Source organism: Amphiura filiformis, chromosome 8 (genome assembly GCF_039555335.1).
Source record: "Amphiura filiformis chromosome 8, Afil_fr2py, whole genome shotgun sequence".
Lineage (NCBI taxonomy): Eukaryota > Metazoa > Echinodermata > Ophiuroidea > Amphilepidida > Amphiuridae > Amphiura > Amphiura filiformis.
The window spans coordinates 25,528,101-25,549,196 of NC_092635.1; the positions used below are offsets into that span (position 1 = coordinate 25,528,101).

Sequence of the window (21,096 nt, forward strand, 5' to 3'; positions counted from 1 at the left end):
TCATTTATCAGTAGTGATGGATATATTTATTATATAGGCCTGTATCATATTGTGTAATATAATTTTCTTCCCTCATACCATGTTTTGCCAAAATCAGCTCTATTTACGTTTCTGTGTATTTTGTTTGTACTATATTATTATGTTGAAAGTGCCTACAATTTTCAGATCTTGTTGCACAAACGTTGTTTATGGATTGTTGTGGTCTGTCATCTCTAATGATAGTACCCCTGATTTCAAACCACAGTTTTATAGTTGATTTGAAAAGACATAAGGACACATAAACAGTTTCTTTTGTCTCTACCTTAGATTTACATACAAAGTAGAATGTTCAGATTTGTGTTGCTTTACATAGTGCATAAATACTTTTAGAGGGCACATAGCATCCCAGCAAACACAAAATGTTTTTGTAACATTTTGAAAAAGTGCACAAAGGTTGCTAGAAAACATTTAAATGTCGGGTTATATAAAGGTTTGAGAAGTTGGCAAATGTTGTATAATGTTATTTTTAAATAATTTACAATTTTATTTTATTTTTTGTTTAAAAAAATGTCATACAAGAACATTTGGCAACACATAAAAAATACAGAATGTTTTAAACATTTTTCTAGTATTTTAAAGGGGCACTTTGTGATCTTCAGCCTCATCCCTAACTTAAAATAAGTTGAGATTTTTATAGCATCAGAAACATAGAATGCAATGTCTGTGTGTATAAAATTTCTTGCAGATTCGGTTGTTTGACAAAGATATCGTCCAACTGGTATTTGTTTACAGCCTGAAATTACAACACGGTGGCCTAAGGGACACTATGATGCATGTTATTGTGCACAACTTTGCAACTTAAATGTCTCAATCAAATGATATTTTGAAAATGGGCTTTTTTCCCCGTGGCTATTTATTGGACCACACCCTAAAGAAGGCGCTACAATCACAAAATACCCCTTTAATAACCCGACACTTTACTGATCAATAGCCTTCTTATGCTTAAAAACATTGAAGTAAATGGATAATTTTTACTTGAGAAGATTATCCAGTCTGATATTGAACATAGATATCTGCGTAAAAGAAGTCCATATAAAAGATATTGATGATTAGCTTCATGTAGCTGCATATCAACTTGCATGATGTGCAGAAATTATTTTGTTGCACTAGCTGTTATCATGGTTATCAGTATGTTATTCTAATTAGTATTTGATAAGGGTTTAATAGAAATAGCCAATAACAATAATTTATGTAGGCCTATATGTAACAGGTTTTGAATAAAAATAAAGAAACACCAATGATGCAGAATGGGAATGACATCCATGATATTTGATACATACAACCTACATTGAACTCAAGGTCAATGACAAATTAATACCAGACTGTTTGTAATCATACTTACGTGGAAGTAAAAAAGCAGAATGGTTTGGGGATGCTGTTGCTATTAATGATGCACAGCAATGTCTTTGACCTCTATGCCATGCCAGTCAGTGTACTTTGTATTAATTATGTTATTCATCTTAAAGATCTAATGATGTTTTATTCCTGAGTTGAACAAATATTTAATATATTATTTGCTTAGGTTGATTGGCCTTATATCAGTGGATGCACTAAAGTGGCTGTAGTCGAACAAACAAATGTAAAAAATGAAAAATTGGCAAAAATATTTATTATACTAGCTGGTGATAGAAGGATCTAATGATGTTTGATCTTGCAACTTGCACAATAATTGACGATGGTCGAACAAACAAATAAAATATAAAAAATATTACAATTTGGCACAAATATTTATTATACTTGCTGGGGAAGAATCTAAATGATGTTTGATCTTGCAACTTGCACAATAATTGACGATGGTTGAACAAACAAATATAAAAAATATTAAAATTTGGCAAAAATATTTATTATACTAACTGGGGATAGAAGCATCTAAATGATGTTCGATCTTGCAACTTTCACAATAATTTGATTTGTTATGGGCTATTGGTCGAATTTATATATAGATCCTGTAGCGTGGATCTTATGAATGTAGCCAATAAAGTTTTTGATTGAGAAGTTAAGGTGTTTACTGATATGAAGCTATAATTGTGTATAAATTCTATTATGGTATGCAATGCCAAAAAGTTTGTATAAGAGTAAAAACGTTGGCACCATAACTATTGTATGTAGAAGATTATTTGTAAACAGCACACACTGCCAAATAAACCTGTATCTCATTTTTGGATATAATTTTTCATTGCTCCACACTTGTAAATTAAGCCAATTTTTTGGTGTGATTAATATTTTAGCATTTAAACACAATATAGTCAGGTATGGTTTCTTTATTTTATTTTATTTTATTTTACTTTTTTGTGGGGCTTTGAAAAATATGGTTGAAAATGAAAATGGGGGAATTTGCAGTTATTGCAATAAAAAGTGTGAAATGATGATAAATATTTTATGTTGTTGATGCTTATTGTAAAATGACAATAATCAATTAAGTTGTAAAAAAGGGTTGATGATATGTCATCCATGTGTAATGGGAACTGTAATATTTGGTAATATTTGATGAAAAAATAAATAAATGAATGAAATAATGAAAATGTTTTTTATTATTGATTAATTGGTGTGATTCGATTAGTATGATGGAAAAAATAAATGTAATAATGATAACAGTTATTATTATTATTATTATTTAAATGATGATGATAATAATGATATAAAAGTTGTATGGTTACACAGATAACCGTGAGATTTTGCTCTCTGAACTTTTGGTTTGCACCATTAAACATTGAACTAACGTTTATTTTTCTCTTTTATTCAATTTCTCTATCGTGCGTGAAATGTTTCATTCTGAAGTAGGAACAATAATATTTATACATCCAGTCACTGGATATTTGCCAATATACCTGTATTGGTATTCGGATTCCATAATTCAGTAATATAGTGACACAAGCGTGTTCCATTTATTTTTATGGGAAATATTAGTAATTTAATTAAAACAATTCGATTTTCCCAAACTTTTCTTTGAGTTTGCTCAAAAAGTGTTTGTTACCTACAGCCTTTGTATCGGACCAGGGGATAAGAATTTACAGTTTCTTATTTCTCGACCCAAGGGCTAAGAGCATACTTAGCGTGTGCCCCTTACGAACCATCCTCAAACCCCGGCCTCAAAACAAGAGGCTTGTGAAACTAGTTCATCGAATTTGTTCCAGGCGTATAGGCCCTATTTACCGGTCAAAAGACAAAAACACGTTTGAGTGTGACTGGAATGGAAGTTTCACACCCCACATTCATTATAGATAATGATATCTGCAGTCCTAGCTTCCAGGTTCGTGCATAGTAAAAGACACGTGCGTTTCTTTACATGCACAGTTAAATATCACGCATGTATAGTAGGCCTATAGATTCGCTACTTGCGCGGTTCCGCCATTATGCACTATGTGCGGGGAGAGCCTCGAACTGGCAGCATACATGAAAGGAAGAATTATGTAACCTTACACAGAACGTTATGACTAGTTCAATTCCCATTCATGTATGCTGCCAGTTCGAGGCTCTCCCGCACATAGTGCATAATGGCGGAACCGTGCAAGTAGCGAATAGGAGCTGAAATGGCTATTTTAAAAAATTGCTATAGGCCTACACAGAATAAACACCAATCCTGTTGATTTATTATTACACGTGATAAAGAAGATGCATTGATATTAGAATAATTTAATGATGACGATAGCCTAGGCAACAACTGATGTCCTTGGCCTCGGATAATTACTGGCCTCGATGTGTAGCTATAGAACAATGCGAAAGACTATCTAGTATCTAGTATTATAATATACAATACTGGAAACCAAAAAAGTGACGCTTCGATGAGTGCCACGGATCTCGACCTCAGACATGTCAGATTCAACCATGTCTTGTTCAGTGTTCAGCATGTTCAGGAACTCATCAATTGTTCGCAAATGCGACCTTGAAGTATTATTATTTTTTTCACGATTGCAAAGTTTTGGTTCAGAGAGCGCTGCAAATGCGAGGGCGTAGTACTATATATCTGGTGTTTTGCAGATTTTTGTTTACAGGTGCACAGGCTGTGTATTGGGCTATTGGTGTAATTCAATCCAGTTGAATGGTTAATGCAGGCAGGGAATCGGCAAAAAATGACCTGGTAAACCATAGACCCTGGAAAAAGGTCTTTGAGTAAACACCACACTGTCACACACTTTGGAAAATCAGCTGGTAGCTCGAGCGGCTAGTTCGCTCGCTGCAGCGGATATATAAAAATTGTGCAATCAACGCAGTACATCCACATAGCAAAATATTAACGGACCGCGGGCGTTATGTCTTTTATGTTTATACCATTACATGTAATATGATGCGCCAGGGATGTGACAGTGGTCATTCTGGATGACCAGGCATTCTGAACACTGGGATTACTGCTGGTGGTAGATAGGTCATAGGGGACAGGTCTCCTGTCCGAGAGGCTCTTTGGAGGTGTCTTCTTTAATATAGCTTCTGCCGCAACAGGCAGAAATAACACCGGAAAATAATGGAATTTAAAAGAAGAGCCTCGGTGATGACCATGGTGTCATCATTTCGCCGGATTTCTAGTTCAGCTTCGTTAACTGCCCATTGGTAAGTAGCAAATTTTGTGTTTTGAGATTTATTTCGTATATTAAATGATTTAAAGTTTCTGACCGGGCGTTTCTCTACACTTTCGCTTACCTTCAAGCTTTTTCGCATGGTTGATCAATCATTTAGCTACAGTTCAGTGGGTTATAACTGGTTTATTGTGGATTGCACAATAATTATAATTATTTGTAATATATGCATGTAACAATTTGGATATCCATGAACTGTATTACTATTATCGAATATTGAACTGATTTTTTTTAAACGCGAATGATATCTGAATTGTGTCAATTACCATTTACCCTATCTTTAATTAATGTAATATGCATCGGCTAATTCTTGTCTGCCGGTTCTATGACTGCCAAACATTTTTTCTCGTCTTTGGTTCTTTGCCAACTAACTTCATAAAAATATTTTAATCCAAACTCCATTCAAGAACTCGATGATATATCGGATACGCGATATACGAGTAGTGAAGACCTATTTTTTTGGTATAAGACATTTACTTTTTTCTTAAAATTAAAAAATTGTGTGGGTTTTTTTTTTATATAAATAATGACGTAGGCCTATATTATAGTGCGGTGCCTGTGCAATACTAAGTAATTGTCTGTCCCCGCGGGATTTTTTTTTTTCTGGAGGGTGCAAAAATCCAGGGTTTTTTTATTTTGGGAGGGGTGGAAAATATTCCTGAAATTGAACGATGTATTTTAGGCAGATTTTTTGGTCCTGACTCGACTGGGTGGGGTGGCAAAGTCCGGGGGCACCTATAGAAGTGACGGGTATGTGCCTACCGGCGTCGCGAAGTAGGGGCCTATTGGGTACAAAGCTTTATTTTTTAAAAAAGGGGGTCATTGGGTACAAACAAAACGAAAAAGGGGGTCATTGGGTATAATATTTTGAAAAAAGGGGGTCATTGAGTAGGCATATTCAGATTTCAAAAAAGGGTCATCGGGTAGAAAATTTTGAAAAAATGGAGCAAAATATTGAAAGTTTCGGCATTTTTTGTGGCATTTTGATGATGAAAATCTAGAAAAAAAGGGGGTCATTGGGTAGCCGCAAAAAAAAAAAGGGGGTCATTGGGTACTGAGCCGCAACTGAAAAAAGGGGGTCATACCGGAATACTGGGAATTATTTTTTGTTAACATTTTTGTGTTATAGGACCCCCAAATAAATCCTGGTTACGCCCCTATCCCGGGGGTGACTCTACAAGATAACCAATGACAATCATCTACCGTCGATGGTGATCACAGTAGACGGTCTTTTGGACCTTATATTATCCTAGTCCGACGTGTAGGACCTTTTTTTTATTTACCAGACAATGTTCAGCTCAGACTATGACCACTATCTCATATTTATGGCGCAAGAAAGACGAATCGCCAAAGTCCAGTGACCGCGCCGCCCGAAAAAAAAAGGTCCTAATACGACGTTGGTGTACCGAGATTCCGGTACAACTTACAAGTACATGTTATACGCGACCAAATTCACGAATTCTTAATGACCTCGATGGCATTTCAATTAATTGATGATAGCTCAATGGTATAATTAAATGGTTGAAACTCGTTTTTAAAGCTCGGGTCAAAATCAGGACAACATGCGACCTTTATGCAGACATGCAACAGATGGGTAGATCGGGCTTGGGAAGAAGGATATCTGGAATTGGCAGACTTTACTTTTCAAGTCGTCATGATCATGATGATCATATTTCAAACGAACTGTTAATGTTGTAGCCTTCGTCTGCTTCATATAGGCGGGCCTACTGTTGTCAGGTGTTACCAACCTTCTTAAAATGAAACGTGATTCCAGCCGGCATTCATGACCCCGTTGGGGCACTCACACTTTGGAAGTGACACCTATATAGGACTGTTAGCTGCTGTTATAGTGTTAAGACCCCCCCCCCCCTTTTCAGCATTGCTGTCACCCAAAACCCCATATTTTTTCAAAACACATGCTGTCGCCCAAAGACCCCTTATCCATTCGATCTGCCCCTTATTCAATATATTTTAATCTTCATTTTGAAAAAGTGGACTTGTTCAAAATGTGAACCTTTATGACCAAAGGCATAAATAAAACCTCTTTTTTACACTCGCTACGCTCGCAAATGGGACTTTTTTCGCCCTTTGGTGATGCCCCCCCCGTTACGGGCCTAGCTGGTTGCATCGAGTAGTCAACGTCTGAACCCCTTCCACGCCTATTGTGACTGAACTGCCTGTCTCATAGCGCAAAACCCAATGATGAATAATAGCAAACACTCGGCCAAAACAGGTCTGGAGATTGAAAAAAAAAAAAAGAACTTTTTCGCTGAGACGCTTCGCTGGTGGTTTTAGTTGCGGTTAGTTAAGATAAAACTTGCTTTCGAATTGGAAAAAAAATGACAAGCCATAGTTTTGAAAAACCGTGGTTTCTCAGTCGAAGACGAAGTTTATTTAGCATGACAAGTATAAAATCGAGGCGTCAGGTTTGGCGAATTTGAAATACTTACTTTTTCAAATTAAAAAAAAATCCAAAAGGTACTTCAAATGGAATTTGTTCCTGGCTGCGTTTTTGAAGTTCACGTTATAAATTCGCATTTTTGATAGACCATGCCGGTGCCATGCCGGGACAGAATGTCTTTTATAAAATACCGGCAACTTCTTGGCAAGAAGTATTGTCTCATATGCTATACTGTTGTTGCTAACATTGCACTGTGGAAGTCACGTGTGCATGTTGTCACAGGCCTACGGCTATCGCCAGATTAAAGTTTGAACGGGAATCCCGTCTGGTGACCAATTCTGTATACGGGGATTTCATCATTCCGTCTCTGTATCGAAGAACTAAACGTCTCACATCAGCTAGAATTCGCGAACTTGAACTTGTTCCGATGTTGCAGAGTTGCTTGGAGCTCAATCCCATCACAAGGTCATGGTCTTCTATTCACTGCCATGGGTATTATGCGTTAGCTCAGGATCGCAGCGTTGTTTGGTTCCAATTTGAGGCGTGTCATTGATTTGAACATGTTGAACTTGAAGTTATCTTTTAATGAAGTCCCCGGATGACGTCTAAACTTTAATTTTTTAAAGTCCCAAACTGCTTTGCCGGAAATCATGGATGTCATTATTTGTTTATTTCGATTTGATATCTATTCATCGTCTTCATATTCCGGGTACTGACTTGGTTTGGGTAGGGATATGGATGTGCCTCCACAAATCTGAAAGTGGACCCATATAGGCCTATTTGTACCAATTTCCCAAGAAAATTTGACTTATCAGTGCCTCAAGACCCCATTACTGGTCGATACACGATAAAATGCCCAATAAAGCGGACTTAGTAACCGGCCAGTTCCTAAACATGCTTAACTATAGGCCTTTATGGAGACAACCAATCCATTCACCCATATAATATAGAAGCAATCATTGATTTGAATAGATTGACCTCGACTCGTTAGTAAAATGGTAATGACTGAAAATGGTCCTTTCAAATAATAGATTTTTTGTCTTTGAATGACAAATTGGTTGAAAGAACTACATGTTTCAGTAGGTAATGGACCATTACATCTACATATCATTAAATTATTTGAAAAAACTGTGAATTTAAATGGTAAAATGTGCAGTCGAAAATTAGCAAATTTTACTGAACTAAAACCTGAATAAAATTTCTTCCCACCAAAAAATAAAGGGTATCAGATGGAAGCTGAGCCTTTCAACTAAATAAAGTTCTGTGTACGTGAAGTCCACTTTGGCTTATGAAAGCAGAGAAGATGAGAAAAGAGGAGATCGGGTCAAACTTAGCAGCCGGTCATGCCAAACAATACAGAAATTATATTTCGCGGTCAACTGACGTAACAAATTGATATCCGGGCATGCGCCATTTAGAGCTAGACAGTTGTGACTCGCAAAGCCACTTATATAGTTGATCAATCGGATTAGATCATTGTTTCCATCAATAGGCGGATACACACATTATTTATTTGATGTGCGATTATATTAAGGGGTGGGGTATGAACGTTTGGACAGTATTTATTGTGGGACATTAGAGCACATCAGACATATCGAATTGCATTCTGAATACGAAGAATGTCCTTCTGATATCAAATAATTTGGATTTTTGAAATTCGCAATGTAATACACATTTTATGGCAAATCATTAAAATTGATATTTTTGATATTTAACAGTACTTGAAGTAAACTTTATAAATCTGATGATTTATACTTAAAGTGTATGTAGGTGGGATGAAAAGCCGACGATCAATTGAAAATTTTGACCTTTCGTATTGAAGATATGGATTTTTTCCCCAAACACCAAAAAAAATAGGTCTTTTGGGGGAAAAATCCATATCTTCAATATAAAAGGTCAAAATTTTCAATTGATCGTCGGCTTTTCCTCCCAGCTACATACACTTTAAGAATATATCATTACATTTATAAAATTTACTTCGAGGACTGTTATATATCAAAAAATTGACAAATATCAAATTTTAATAATTTGTCATAAAATTTGTATTATATCTTGAATTTCAAAAAATGAAAATTATTTGATATCAGAAAGACATGCTTCGTATTCAGAATGCAATTCGATACGTCTGAGGTGCTCACCTTGGTTTCATTATCATTGAGGTATAGGACTTTTTATTTTTTCGGAGAAGAGCAGGTAGGGCAACTACTTGATTATATTTCTACATGTTCATACTACATACTCTGACAATTTTAGAAAATTTGCACGAGTCCGTTTTTTTTAAACCACATTTTTGTTCCTAAAATGGGGGTTATAGCGCCCTCAACGGGCACTCTTCCCATAGGGCTACGTGTAAAGACTAGTTATAGACAAATGGCCCTAAAATAAAACGGACTCGTGCGAATTTCCTCAAATTTTGCATATGATGTAGATTTAACATCTGGAATGTAATGCAAGTGATGTCGTTGCTGCTCTTCTAAATTCATTTTTAAAATGTCCCACAAAAAATACTGTCGAAACGCCATAAACGCTCATTCTAGATCCCTTAATTTTACTGGAAAATTAATTATGCTTGACTTTCCATAACTTAACAAAACTTTTGATTTTTTTAATGGGAGTTGCAATATATATAATGCTTTTTCACTCGTTTAAAAATCATGGTCACCCTGCAGTTATTATTATGTTTAAAGAAAAAAAGCATGATTTGACTGCGAAATTGGGAATTTAACGATGTACTTCCGTGTGTGGAATATTTTTTCCAATAAGAGAACTACCAAATCAGTCGAGCGTGTGGCGGATGAACAGATTACCACAAAGGAAGTTTCAAGTGGTGTTCTAAGTACCCCAAACAAAGAAAAGTGAATGGAGGTTAACTGTGGGTAATCGGATTATATGTTCGAGCGATCTCCTCTTTTCTCATCTTCTCTGATCTTCTTAACTCCTCAACAATGGGTCACTGACCTCAATCAATGACCTAAATGTATAGAATATATCCATGAGCCTTCCGGATCGGAGCTTCAAGTCATGCAGAAATAAATTAGTCCAGAGCATTATTATTAAAGTCGCATTCGTCCACACATAGGCCTTATAGTTACTTGAGACAATATTTAAATTATTATCAGACAGTAAATATTGTAGGCCTACTACAATTGAAGGCTTGCAGTGAAGTGCACATAAACATGTCTGCACATGAAGTCCTGATGGTACAAAAATCTGGACTTTTTTTGGATGCTGTGGACTCACCCCTTTATAACAATGTTTAGGCCTATGCTATGCTGACAATTTTTTAATATTTTCACGCTTTCGCGGGGATCAATACGGCGTGTTTTATTATAATTTCAGTATTTTAAATTTTCGATAACTTATTTTCAATAATAACATATGAATACTTTATGTTTCAATTCATTTTATGAAAACATCGACATTGAATAATTATGAGACATAACATTCACAATCAAAAGTCCGGGTCAAAAGTACGGAATATTTTATCTGATGGTGTGCATTGGACACATCCCATTCCTATTATACGATATTTGCTATTAAAAGGGCATTTCGTGATCCACAGCCTCATCCCCCCACTTTTCTCAAAAAAAGTTGAGATTTTTATATCACTGGAAACCTCTGGATACATAATGTTTATGTACAAAATATTTCTTGCAGATTAATTCGTTTAGCAAAGATAACGTGAAATTTGAATTTCGTTCTTTTTCGTTTTTCAGAACGAAATTACAACGCATTGTCTATGGAGCAGTGTAATACACATAATCATGCATACCTCGCGAACGCAAAATCGGAATCAACTGAAATTTTGGGAATAGGTTTTTTTCGTGGATATCTAATGAAAAATGACATAAATAGAGGATGCTAGGATCACGAAATACCCCTTTAAGTGCAAGATAAAAGGGGTTCTGGGCTGTCCTTTTGTAGCATCCTCATTCAAGAGAAAACGATTCTTGCAAATTGAAAGAATCCAAAATGGTTATTTCTAGCATTTAGTGTATAGAACTTTTTATACCACGGTTCTTTCCAGAACCCTTCATGGTTCCTCGCAAAACCATACATGCAGAACAGGTCGAGACCCTATAGGTTCTGTTTGGAACCACTTTTCTAAGAGGGTAGACTATAATAGAAAGAATGGTTCAACCAGTGATATGAGACAATGTGAACTAGATTCACATCTAATCAAGGGTTATCAAATCATTTTGATGTCATGGACCTATCTTTTATTTCGATATCGATATTTATCTTATTTTGACAACTGTAGGCCTATCATCCAAAGTCCGATTTTTGAAGTTGCTCTTTGTCTATGTGGTCCAGTCGGCCGGCGCGTGTCTAGCCTAACCGCAATATTTATAGACGAGTTCACTATTATAGCCTATATAATAATTGTTAAAACTACAGTTCAGTTGCACAAATTTCCAAATGAAATGGCAAAAGTATGAAAAAGAAGACCCGGCTCATGATTTTCATTCGAGGCAACAAGTATTCTTCTAACAATTATCATTTCCACCAGATATTGGACGTCAAATATAGGGCGTGTAATTGAGTGTTTGTTTGTTTGTTTGTTTGTGTATTTTTTGTTTTGTTTTGTTTTTTGTTTTTTTTGGGGGGGGTGGGTTTTTGTTGTTTTTTTGCTCTTTTCATTTTTTTTTATATCAAGTTAATAATGAATTGAACAATGAATCACGAATATTTGTTGAAGAAATATTCGACTTCGAGTATGAATCGGCCTTTATGCAACAACAAGTCTGAGGTCAATATATGCCTGTGTATTTATTATGTGGTCCGTTTGATCAACATTATCAATATATGAAAAATACTATAAACATTATCAATATATGAAAAATACTATAAAAGAAAACAAGACATTGCATTGTAATGATTAGAATCGATTTTTGTCATCCTAATGTGGAGGTAGACCTTGTGATAAATATCAATCAGTCTCACTTGTTTCCATCACAAAATTTCTCGAATCATGAGCTTCGAAAAACACTCGTATATACACGCCATACAATAGGATCAATCCACTGTTTTATGATACATTTTGAGACTTCAGAATGAAGATTTCAGGAGATACTACACAAGAACGGTAAGCTGGCACGCCAAAAGAATCTTCATCGCCGTATGGTATATGGTCTGGAAGTTTGATAGTTTTTACGCTAGTCCTATCATAGACCATCTAATACTGGTCTATGGTCCTATATAATTATATAAAGGCACTGGTCCTAAAAACAAGGTACGATAGTCCAAAAAATTGACCAGTAGGCCTATGCCCTACCCTATCCCTAACACTAAACCTGCCTTAACCCTAACCCTGCATGCCCTAACATTCGGACTACCAAACCCCCGGCCGGCCTTTTATATTTCGGGGTTTTTTCGGACTTGCAAACCGTACTTTCAACTAGCGAACCTTATCGAAATCTCCTATTCGTCGCTTCAGAAGTTTTCTCGGATGTTGTATTCATTTTCAACTTTCCATTGTATAAATAATATCATGTGCATATTATATTGTCTAATTTACAGGCGAAATGATTCCAGAAACGTCCAAGTTAAGAAGTTCGATGAAAAAGACGAGAAAACCGACGGAGGATGGGGCTGGGTGGTTGTCGGTGGGGCATTCTTTGCCTTAATGACAGAGATGGGAATTGTCCAGACGCTGGGAATCTTTGTTGATCCTTTGGAACAAGAGTTCTCGTCAGGAGCCGCTGTTATGGGTGTTATTGCTAGTTCGTGTTTTGCTACTCTTTGTGCAATGTGTAAGTAAACTAAACTAAACAACTTCAGAAACTTTAAGAAATGCAAATATTTGCTGTATATATTTGTTTCAAGTTTTCTAAGAACATCTGTCCTTTTTAGTTTGCAAGTATTTCAAGTGTTCTGATCCTTCCCACGATACTCGCTAGAAATTAGTCCTTGCCTGCAAGACTGGGCTGAGCCATATATCATTACTCTTTCTGGTACATTTAGGTTAGTACTAGTATTTAAACAATATGAACAAATAAGGTCGTGGAACTGTTTGAGTTCATTCAGATTCGACTAAGCAATCATAAAATCTTTGTTAAAGAATTACGCAATAGTTGCGAATTAATTTTGAAGAGTGCACTGTCCAAAGATCATGTACAGGGTGATTTAAAATGAACTGTACCCAAATTCAAAAATTAAAATAAAATACTTACCGACATGTAAATAATTTGTGTTTGTAAGCTGTATCAGGATAGTATGTTTTCTATTATTGATGAAAAAATCATGTCTTTACCTCAAATGGTTTTGAAGAAAAGTACATTTTTATAAAACACACCAATTTTGTTACTGCGGTAGAGAACACGGATAAACTTAGTTCCACGTGTTGGTCTAAAAATGGGATGATAAATTGAAAATGCGATATCTTCTGACTAAAACCACTTATTATCAAAATTCAAAATTTCTACTACAGAACACTTATCACTGCTTTCTATGATGATTTTTTGATATATACAATCTCCGCGAATATATATAAAAAAATGGGTAAAGTTGGGTACAGTTCATTTTAAATCACCCTGTACAATTGAAAAGTCATGCTGCAACATATTTTGCTGAAGTTTGTACATTCAACTCATGTGAGATGTATTTTTATGTTTTTGCATATTATTAGGGTGGTCACAGCAGAGTGCACTATTTACTCTGCACTCCCCACAAAACTCAAATTCAGTCTCCTTAAATTCGCCATTTTAGGCTAATTCACTACATTATGAGCACGGGGGGGGGGACATGATTGTGTTTCGGAGGCACTCGTGTATAAATGTTGTTAGCATCACTGTGAATTGAATTTGAAAAATGACCCTTTAGTGATTATAATAATTTGTCAAATCATATTTTAGGGATTTTATACAACACAACACCCTTTATCATGTTTATAGCGCGAGAATTTGGTTCAAAAAAGTTCTGGCTCATGTTTTCCGATTTAATAACAAACAAAAATTTCAGAATTTTTTATTCATATATATGAAACCTATAGTATATGATTAGACCCTTCTTTATCTGAACTTTATATCGAATTTTAATTTTGATGTTTAGAGTTTGGTTATACAGATTCACTGAAATATTAATTTTATTGCTTAGACCTTGTTATAGTTATCATGGTTATGCCCAGTGGCGGCGCCCAGTCAGAAATCTTGCCCCCCCCCCCGTTGCCCCCCGAAAAAACCCAAAATTACGAAAATGTCCACTTTTTACGGTAATTTTGCGCAAACTTTGTTGATTTTGCCCCCCTGAAATTCACTTTGCCCCCCCCGAATGCCCCCCCGAAAAAAATTTCCTGGCGCCGCCACTGGTTATGCCCAAAGTACCCAATTGATTTTCCGTCAAGAACCACATGCCATGTCAGTTTGCTTTGACTATATTTATAAATACGTATTTATAAATACCCACGTGACCACCTCCGCGCTGCCATAACAGCTTGTAGACAGTAAGTCTCTAAGTTCCTTTATACATAGCGGGTGGTTTTCCTGTACATTTGAGGCAGTAAACAACGCGAGACTGTGCTGCAAAGTTGTCTATTTTGTTCAACTTTGTGAACGTTTCCGTCGATAAATATTTTTTCCATCGCCACATACTTTCGTTATTTTTGATAACATAGGCCTATTACAAATTCGGAATGTGAATAATTTTGCTATTCAATTAATACTTAAATTTGATGAAATTTATCTAAAGAGTTCCTATCCTTTTAATAGCATGAGGATTTGGTCATGCTTGCTGGTCTTGGTATATTTATAAATACGTACATAAATAGTCACTCGATAGCTGCATGTGGAGTTGTAAAAAAGATTGTAAAAACTTCGGAACACTGAGTGAATAATAATAATAATATTGTTTTTGTTTCCATATGCGTGCAGGTCCTGTTGGTAGTTTGTTAGTGAAACGGTTTGGTTGTCGCAACACGGCAATAGTTGGCGGTGTGATAATGAGCAGTGGCCTCGTCATGAGTTCATTCATGACATCTGTACTTCAATTATTCATGTGCCTTGATTTATTGGCGGGTAAGTTGCATTCAAAGCCAAGTAGGCTATTACAATTTCACACATTCCGACACCTCAATGGCAGCCATAGCTGGGTCCCCGTCGGGTATATCCCACCTAAAATTTGAAATGATGCGTCCTTGGCGGGGATTTTAAACTGCATTTCATCACCCGTGTTACACGTAGACAATAGAATGATGAAAGTTTACAAACAACATATAAACATCGATTTTTAAGCGGTATTAATCCACCCAACTGGGTTGTCACGACGACACCAGTTTGGTGCGCCGGGGACCCAGTGATGGCCGACTAAATTCTGACCATCACTTGGCTCGTTGGATTCGTCTATACTAAGGCCCGCAGCCAATCGGCAAACCGCCTGCTTTGCCTGTAAAAAAAATAGCAAAAAATGTCAAAAGTTTAGTTCAATTTACCCCAAATCATGAGCTTTCTGTGAAATTTGTCTAAAATAAAGGCTCTAAAATCAATCGTAGGCTAGAGCGGGTAAAGGTCCACTGTTAATCAGAATGAAGATTTCCCTTGGGAAAAATATTTTTTGACAAATAAAAAGCACTCATTCTGTAAACCAATTTGTGACCCAAAGCTAAACACAAGAGCCCGAGAAGGCACCAGACTTCATGCTAAAGTTTGTTCCGCTATAACAAAACCATCGATTCCAATAACTATAATTACTCAGCTCAGGTGACGGATCACTAGCGCTACACACAAACGGATAGGAATGTATTGTACAATTATTGGAATACCAAGTTTTCCCATTTTTATTATAACTCAAATAGACCCAATAAAAGTTTGCAAATAATTGACAAAGTATCAAAGTGCAAGTTGCCACATTATCATGATCATTGTCTTTTTATCGGGCTCATCTGACAGGACAAGTTCAATGTCGCACATGTTGTATTTGTATATGCTGCAGGAGATGGGTTACTAAAACAATACTTTGTAAACTGTTTAAATATACTTATCAATGAACAATACGTGTAAATTTGTGTAAAGTTCAAGTTGAGGCTAATTGTCATGATTATTTTGGTTGGGATGTTACGTGGTTACACGTGGGTTGCATTACAAATTAACTGGGAGCAATTAATTGGGTATTGTTAATTGACTTTGGTACGAACAATTTGATAATATTTTTAATATTCATATGATAATAAGCAAAACAGAAATATACATAAGAAGACATAAAAAGATACCACTTATTTATATGAAATACCCACTTAAATCAGTTGGCAGTTAATTTGTTGGACCTGAAGGTTTATAGAAAATATTTTTAAGCTTGATCGTTTCATCATAATTTTTGGCTAAACGTTTTGGCTCAAGAAAGTCCGTGTTATCAGGAACTACCAACCCGGGGAGATGTTTTTTAATTTGTTTGTTATTCTGTTTCATATGGTCTCAAAATAGGCACACCAATCGGTATGAAGTACTTAACATTGCCACCATATAACTATAAATGATAACACTTTTATCTTTTTATCCAGGTTTCGGGGCCGCTCTTGTTCACATGTCAGCAACAATTGCCATCGGCCAATACTTCCATAAACGTTACGCCTTAGCCAATGGTTTGGCTTACACCGGACAGGGTTTTGGACTGTTTATATTTCCCAATTTACTGCAAGAACTTATCGAACAATTTGGTTGGAGAGGGACTTTATTAATTGAAGGTGCTATTGCTTTTAACATTGTAGCTGCGGCATGCGTTTTTAGGCCACTTAAAAGCCGAAAATCTCCGTCACAATCGAATTTGCAATTGTGTGACGAAGCTGCTAAAATCGATAAAAATGCAGAATCCGACTGTAAGCTTGACTTACATCAAATTACCGAAGAAGAAGACAGTACAACGGAGAAACAGTCGGTCGTAGCCTGCACTCAAAATGGAACAACGAAAGTAACACTCGCTGCACAGAAGCATCAAGAAGCAGAGACAGACCAGATAAAGAAAAGACAACGATTTAGATTCAAATGTACATGTAACGTCATCCTGGACACTCCGTCAGTTTTAGTAATTTATTTTGTATTTCTCATGCAAGCAGTAGGTTTTGTAGCAGTTGTAGTACATATTCCATCTCAAGCACATGAAAATAACATTGAAGGACATAAAGCAACATGGATACTCTCCGGGCTTGGAATTGGAAGTTTGCTCGGAAGAGTGGTTCACGGGTTCTTTATTGATAGGAAATTAGTTACCGCTAAAATGGGTATGTGTCTGTCCCATTTAATATGTGTTGCAGGAACGCTTATCAATCCATTGATTGGACACTATGGAAGTCTGGTTGCATGTGCAGTAATGGTTGGATTTTCTAGTGGCTGGTTCTTCCCGTTAATGCAAGTCGTATTGCGGCAGATGGTCGGCCTGCAAAGATTACCATCGGCATATGGACTGGGAATGTTATTCGAAGGTGTCGGGTGCGCCACAGGAGGCTACATTGCAGGTAAATAATGTCAAGGTCAATTTGTATTTTCAGAATACATACCATCTCACCTTTTATGTTTATAAAGATAATAATGCGCTAGGATCCACAACATGCTCATCTATCAGGGGCACAGTTCTTGAACCCCAATACATTTGTACATTCATTGAATGACCTTTGAAGATTTGGGTACAAAAACTCATACTCTGCAACTTGAGGTCAAATTTTGCACTATGATTATGTAATTGAGGTTATTGCACTTTGCCATTGGAATGAGACTCTTGTGGACCATAGTGATGGGACCTATTGATTCAACTATTTACCAAAAAGAAGTAAATAAGAAAGACAACCTGCACTGAATAGTCAACATGTCCGATGAGTATAACCTGTTATTGCTTAGTTACCGGATCATCTACTCAGACACTGATCTCTCAAGAAAGTACACTAAGTCTGAGTAGATGACCTGGTAACTAAGAAAAAACAGGTCATATTCGTCGGACTGTAGTTAAAATTGAAGTAAATCAACAACTCCTAGAATTGTTCAAACCGAAAACTCAAAATCAACGAATTTGAGTGTCCTGTAAGAGCTTGCAGAGTGAAAACATTAGTTGTTTAGTATTTGATGAATAAATGAATGTGCTTGTTTCATTCAACAAATGCTCAACGGATTGTGGCAACATTTCGCAATTTTACTTCAGGATTCCTGATAAAGTGAATCAATGACAAAGATTATTTTTAATGAAAGATTATTTTTAATGAAACATCAAACAAAAGATGAATGTTTAACTTGTTCTAAACAACTGCGTGTTTTGTTTTTGTCTTTGCAGGTTACGTTAAAGATGCAACCGGGAGTTACAATCCAGCATTTTACTTTATCAGTGGTTGTTTTGCTCTGGCAATGGTTGTATTGCTATTAGAACAGATATATACTTCACGGATAAAGAAGAAAGGTCAGACACTACAAAGACCGTACGCTATGATTTAAAAGACTCACCAGCGTCTGTGTATTATGAATGGTGTTTTATACATAAATGACAGCTTTTGGGAGATCTTCCCAATATCAGGAAACGATATCTTCAAGATGTGTCTTTTGAAAATAGCTGATGATCTTATGCTAAGGTCCGTTTCAGAGCTTGAGTGATTGGTTACTTATATTGTTGACAATGAATGGAATAAGAACATTGCCAGTCGGATTTGTGTCTATTCAGTACAAAGTATAGACTTGTTGTACAAGAAATGTAAAACCAGAGTGCTTTTATTTTGGAAGGATGATAATCCAGGGAATGAAAAGAAAGATGATATAATATATAGAAGTCCGAGTTGTTGGACATGAGCTGCAAAGCTACAATAGAACTACTTGTTGGATTATATGCAAACGGTTGCAGTATTAAGCTGTTTTCGGACCCAGCAAAACACGGCCAGCATGATCAGTACAATTCATTCAAGACATTACGAATATATGAACTTCGCTGAAGCTGCATGCCTTCGATGCATGGGATATCCGTGCACAAGACATAATGCTTTCATGAATGCGGTCAACATCATAAGGAAGTATTACCATATTCAGGTCTCTGCCAAGCTTGAGAAGATTAATTTGGTTCATCTTCTTCACCAACCCACGTAGATTACGTAACTACCGTACGTATCAAACTTGGAAGTCAACTTTTTGTACCATTATTATACATGTTATAATGGAGTTTAAAACAGGGGCATGATAATATTTTTTAAAACACGCAAACAAAGCATGTACATTTATCAAGGTCACCCCGCAGGTTTCTAACTTTCAAAGCTTCCATGAGCATCTCAGAGGAATTTGTGTCAGTATAGGAGAATTTAGATATTGTGCCAGTAGTTGCAGTATGTCTTGAGGTTCTTAGGCTACGGCCAAACTTTCTTGACCAATGAAGTGACCGTTTCTTTCCAAAGCAAAGATAACAAATCAGCTCATTGGTCAAATCGTACATCACCAGTCCACCAGTCGCTCGTCAATTAGAATGTAAATTCTTATGGTTCTCTCATATATGTCGCTCATCACCATCATTCTTCGGCTGCATGTCGAGTGATCTTTGGCAAGTGCGGCTAGATCCTATCTGTTCGGCTTGAATCATGCCTTTATCGTACCCTATAGCCTAGCACACGTTGGATGTAGGTGTGTGTCTACTTTCGCCATGAGCATGATGAGGTTGTATGTATACCTTCCAGTAGGTCCTCAGGCTAACGAAGGATATGCCATCCTTACACCGTTATGAGGCTCAGTGTTGGTCATGTCAGCATATACGATGGTGTTTGAGACATGGTCTGTCAATTTAATATTTAGCATAATTCTGTTGGAGGGGGTAGCACAAGGATTGGTTTTGCTTTCCATGTCTTGTGATAGCACCCAGGATTCACAGCCATATGGGAGAATAATCACACACGTATAGTGTGGAATAGTTTGACTTTTGCATACTGTAAGTCAAATGAAGTGATGATGCAATGTTTCGTGCAAGAAGACCCTATCTGCAATAGCTGCTCTACAGATATTTGACAATAATTTCTGCATTCGATATATATGTTGTACACATTTAAAGATATGACACCTGGCAGCTATTGCAAATGGGGCCTTCTTGCACAGATTTGTATTCTTAAAAACTCTGCTGTTGGACCCACAATGTAATGCTACTTTTCACACTGAGACCATAAAACGACCGTCGGCTCATCTGGACGGACGTCGGACCTCATTAATAGGGACAGCTGGTGCCCGGAGCTGGTGTAATCATGGATTCGAAACGTTGGAACAGTGAAAAACATTGAATTAAAAGGTGACGATGCGCGCAAGTGTTTATCCTGTTATGCTACCAGTACAGTTTTTTTTTTAATGTAAAATAATAAATGTAAATTTTCAGTGTGAACCACATTTATATAATACTATAATAGGCTAGACATATGTGTCATGAGAAAAATGCTTCGTTGCCTTCATAAGAGACCAATAATGCAATTACGAAATGATCACTTTGTTTTCAGAATAATAATATTGTTATTTCTACTTTTGATACGCAGACTTTTAAAACAATTTCATATTTATTTATTATTATGTAAAAATTTGGGAAATCTGAATAGGCTATTTCAATCCTGTAAAATAAGGGTTTTTTTATATAAAAAAAAACAAAAAAACATAAACATCTTGCAGACATGTTTCTCTGGTATATAAGCAAAGATTAGTGTGTATATAATTTGAAACATTAATTGTATATTTTTTCTGAAATGCAACTTGCCGAGTTGTTAATACTCGCCAGTTTTCTCAGGCCCATTTTTGATACAATTCTAGAATAATGTTTAGGCCAGGAGAAGGAACGGTATGTTTAGCAAGTGGTAATGGGTTACGTTCAGGTTGTATTTCATTGGGTGAATGCACACGACAGCGGGATCCGCATTACAATGCGATCTTCTGGGATGCGCATGATCCATATCAGAGATCCTATACAATGAGATAAGAGTGCACTCTGTACACACGGCCTATACCGATATGGAGGACAGCAAAAATGTGATTCTTAATAAATTAATAATTAATAAATTATCCATGTCGTGATGGACATGTTAAACCAATCACAGAACAGTGTTTATAGTCTCGGGCCAGGGCTGGACCGGCACAAACTGGTTTTGTAGGAAACCAGCACGGGCATGAC

At 36.4% G+C, this 21,096-nt stretch overlaps 1 protein-coding gene across 1 annotated transcript in view; it reads left to right on the top strand.

Moving 5' to 3' along the window:
- Nucleotides 1-3,978: 3,978 nt before the first annotated feature.
- The window catches only part of LOC140159468 (uncharacterized), a 37,481-nt gene continuing 20,363 nt past the window's right edge, over nt 3,979-21,096 (top strand). Inside the window, exons 1-5 of the mRNA XM_072182954.1 lie at nt 3,979-4,584; nt 12,532-12,764; nt 14,880-15,023; nt 16,502-17,452; nt 18,259-18,413. Coding sequence (XP_072039055.1) covers nt 4,499-4,584; nt 12,532-12,764; nt 14,880-15,023; nt 16,502-17,452; nt 18,259-18,413 — 1,569 coding nt within the window. The 5' untranslated portion in view covers nt 3,979-4,498. The remainder of the gene's footprint in view (nt 4,585-12,531; nt 12,765-14,879; nt 15,024-16,501; nt 17,453-18,258; nt 18,414-21,096) is intronic.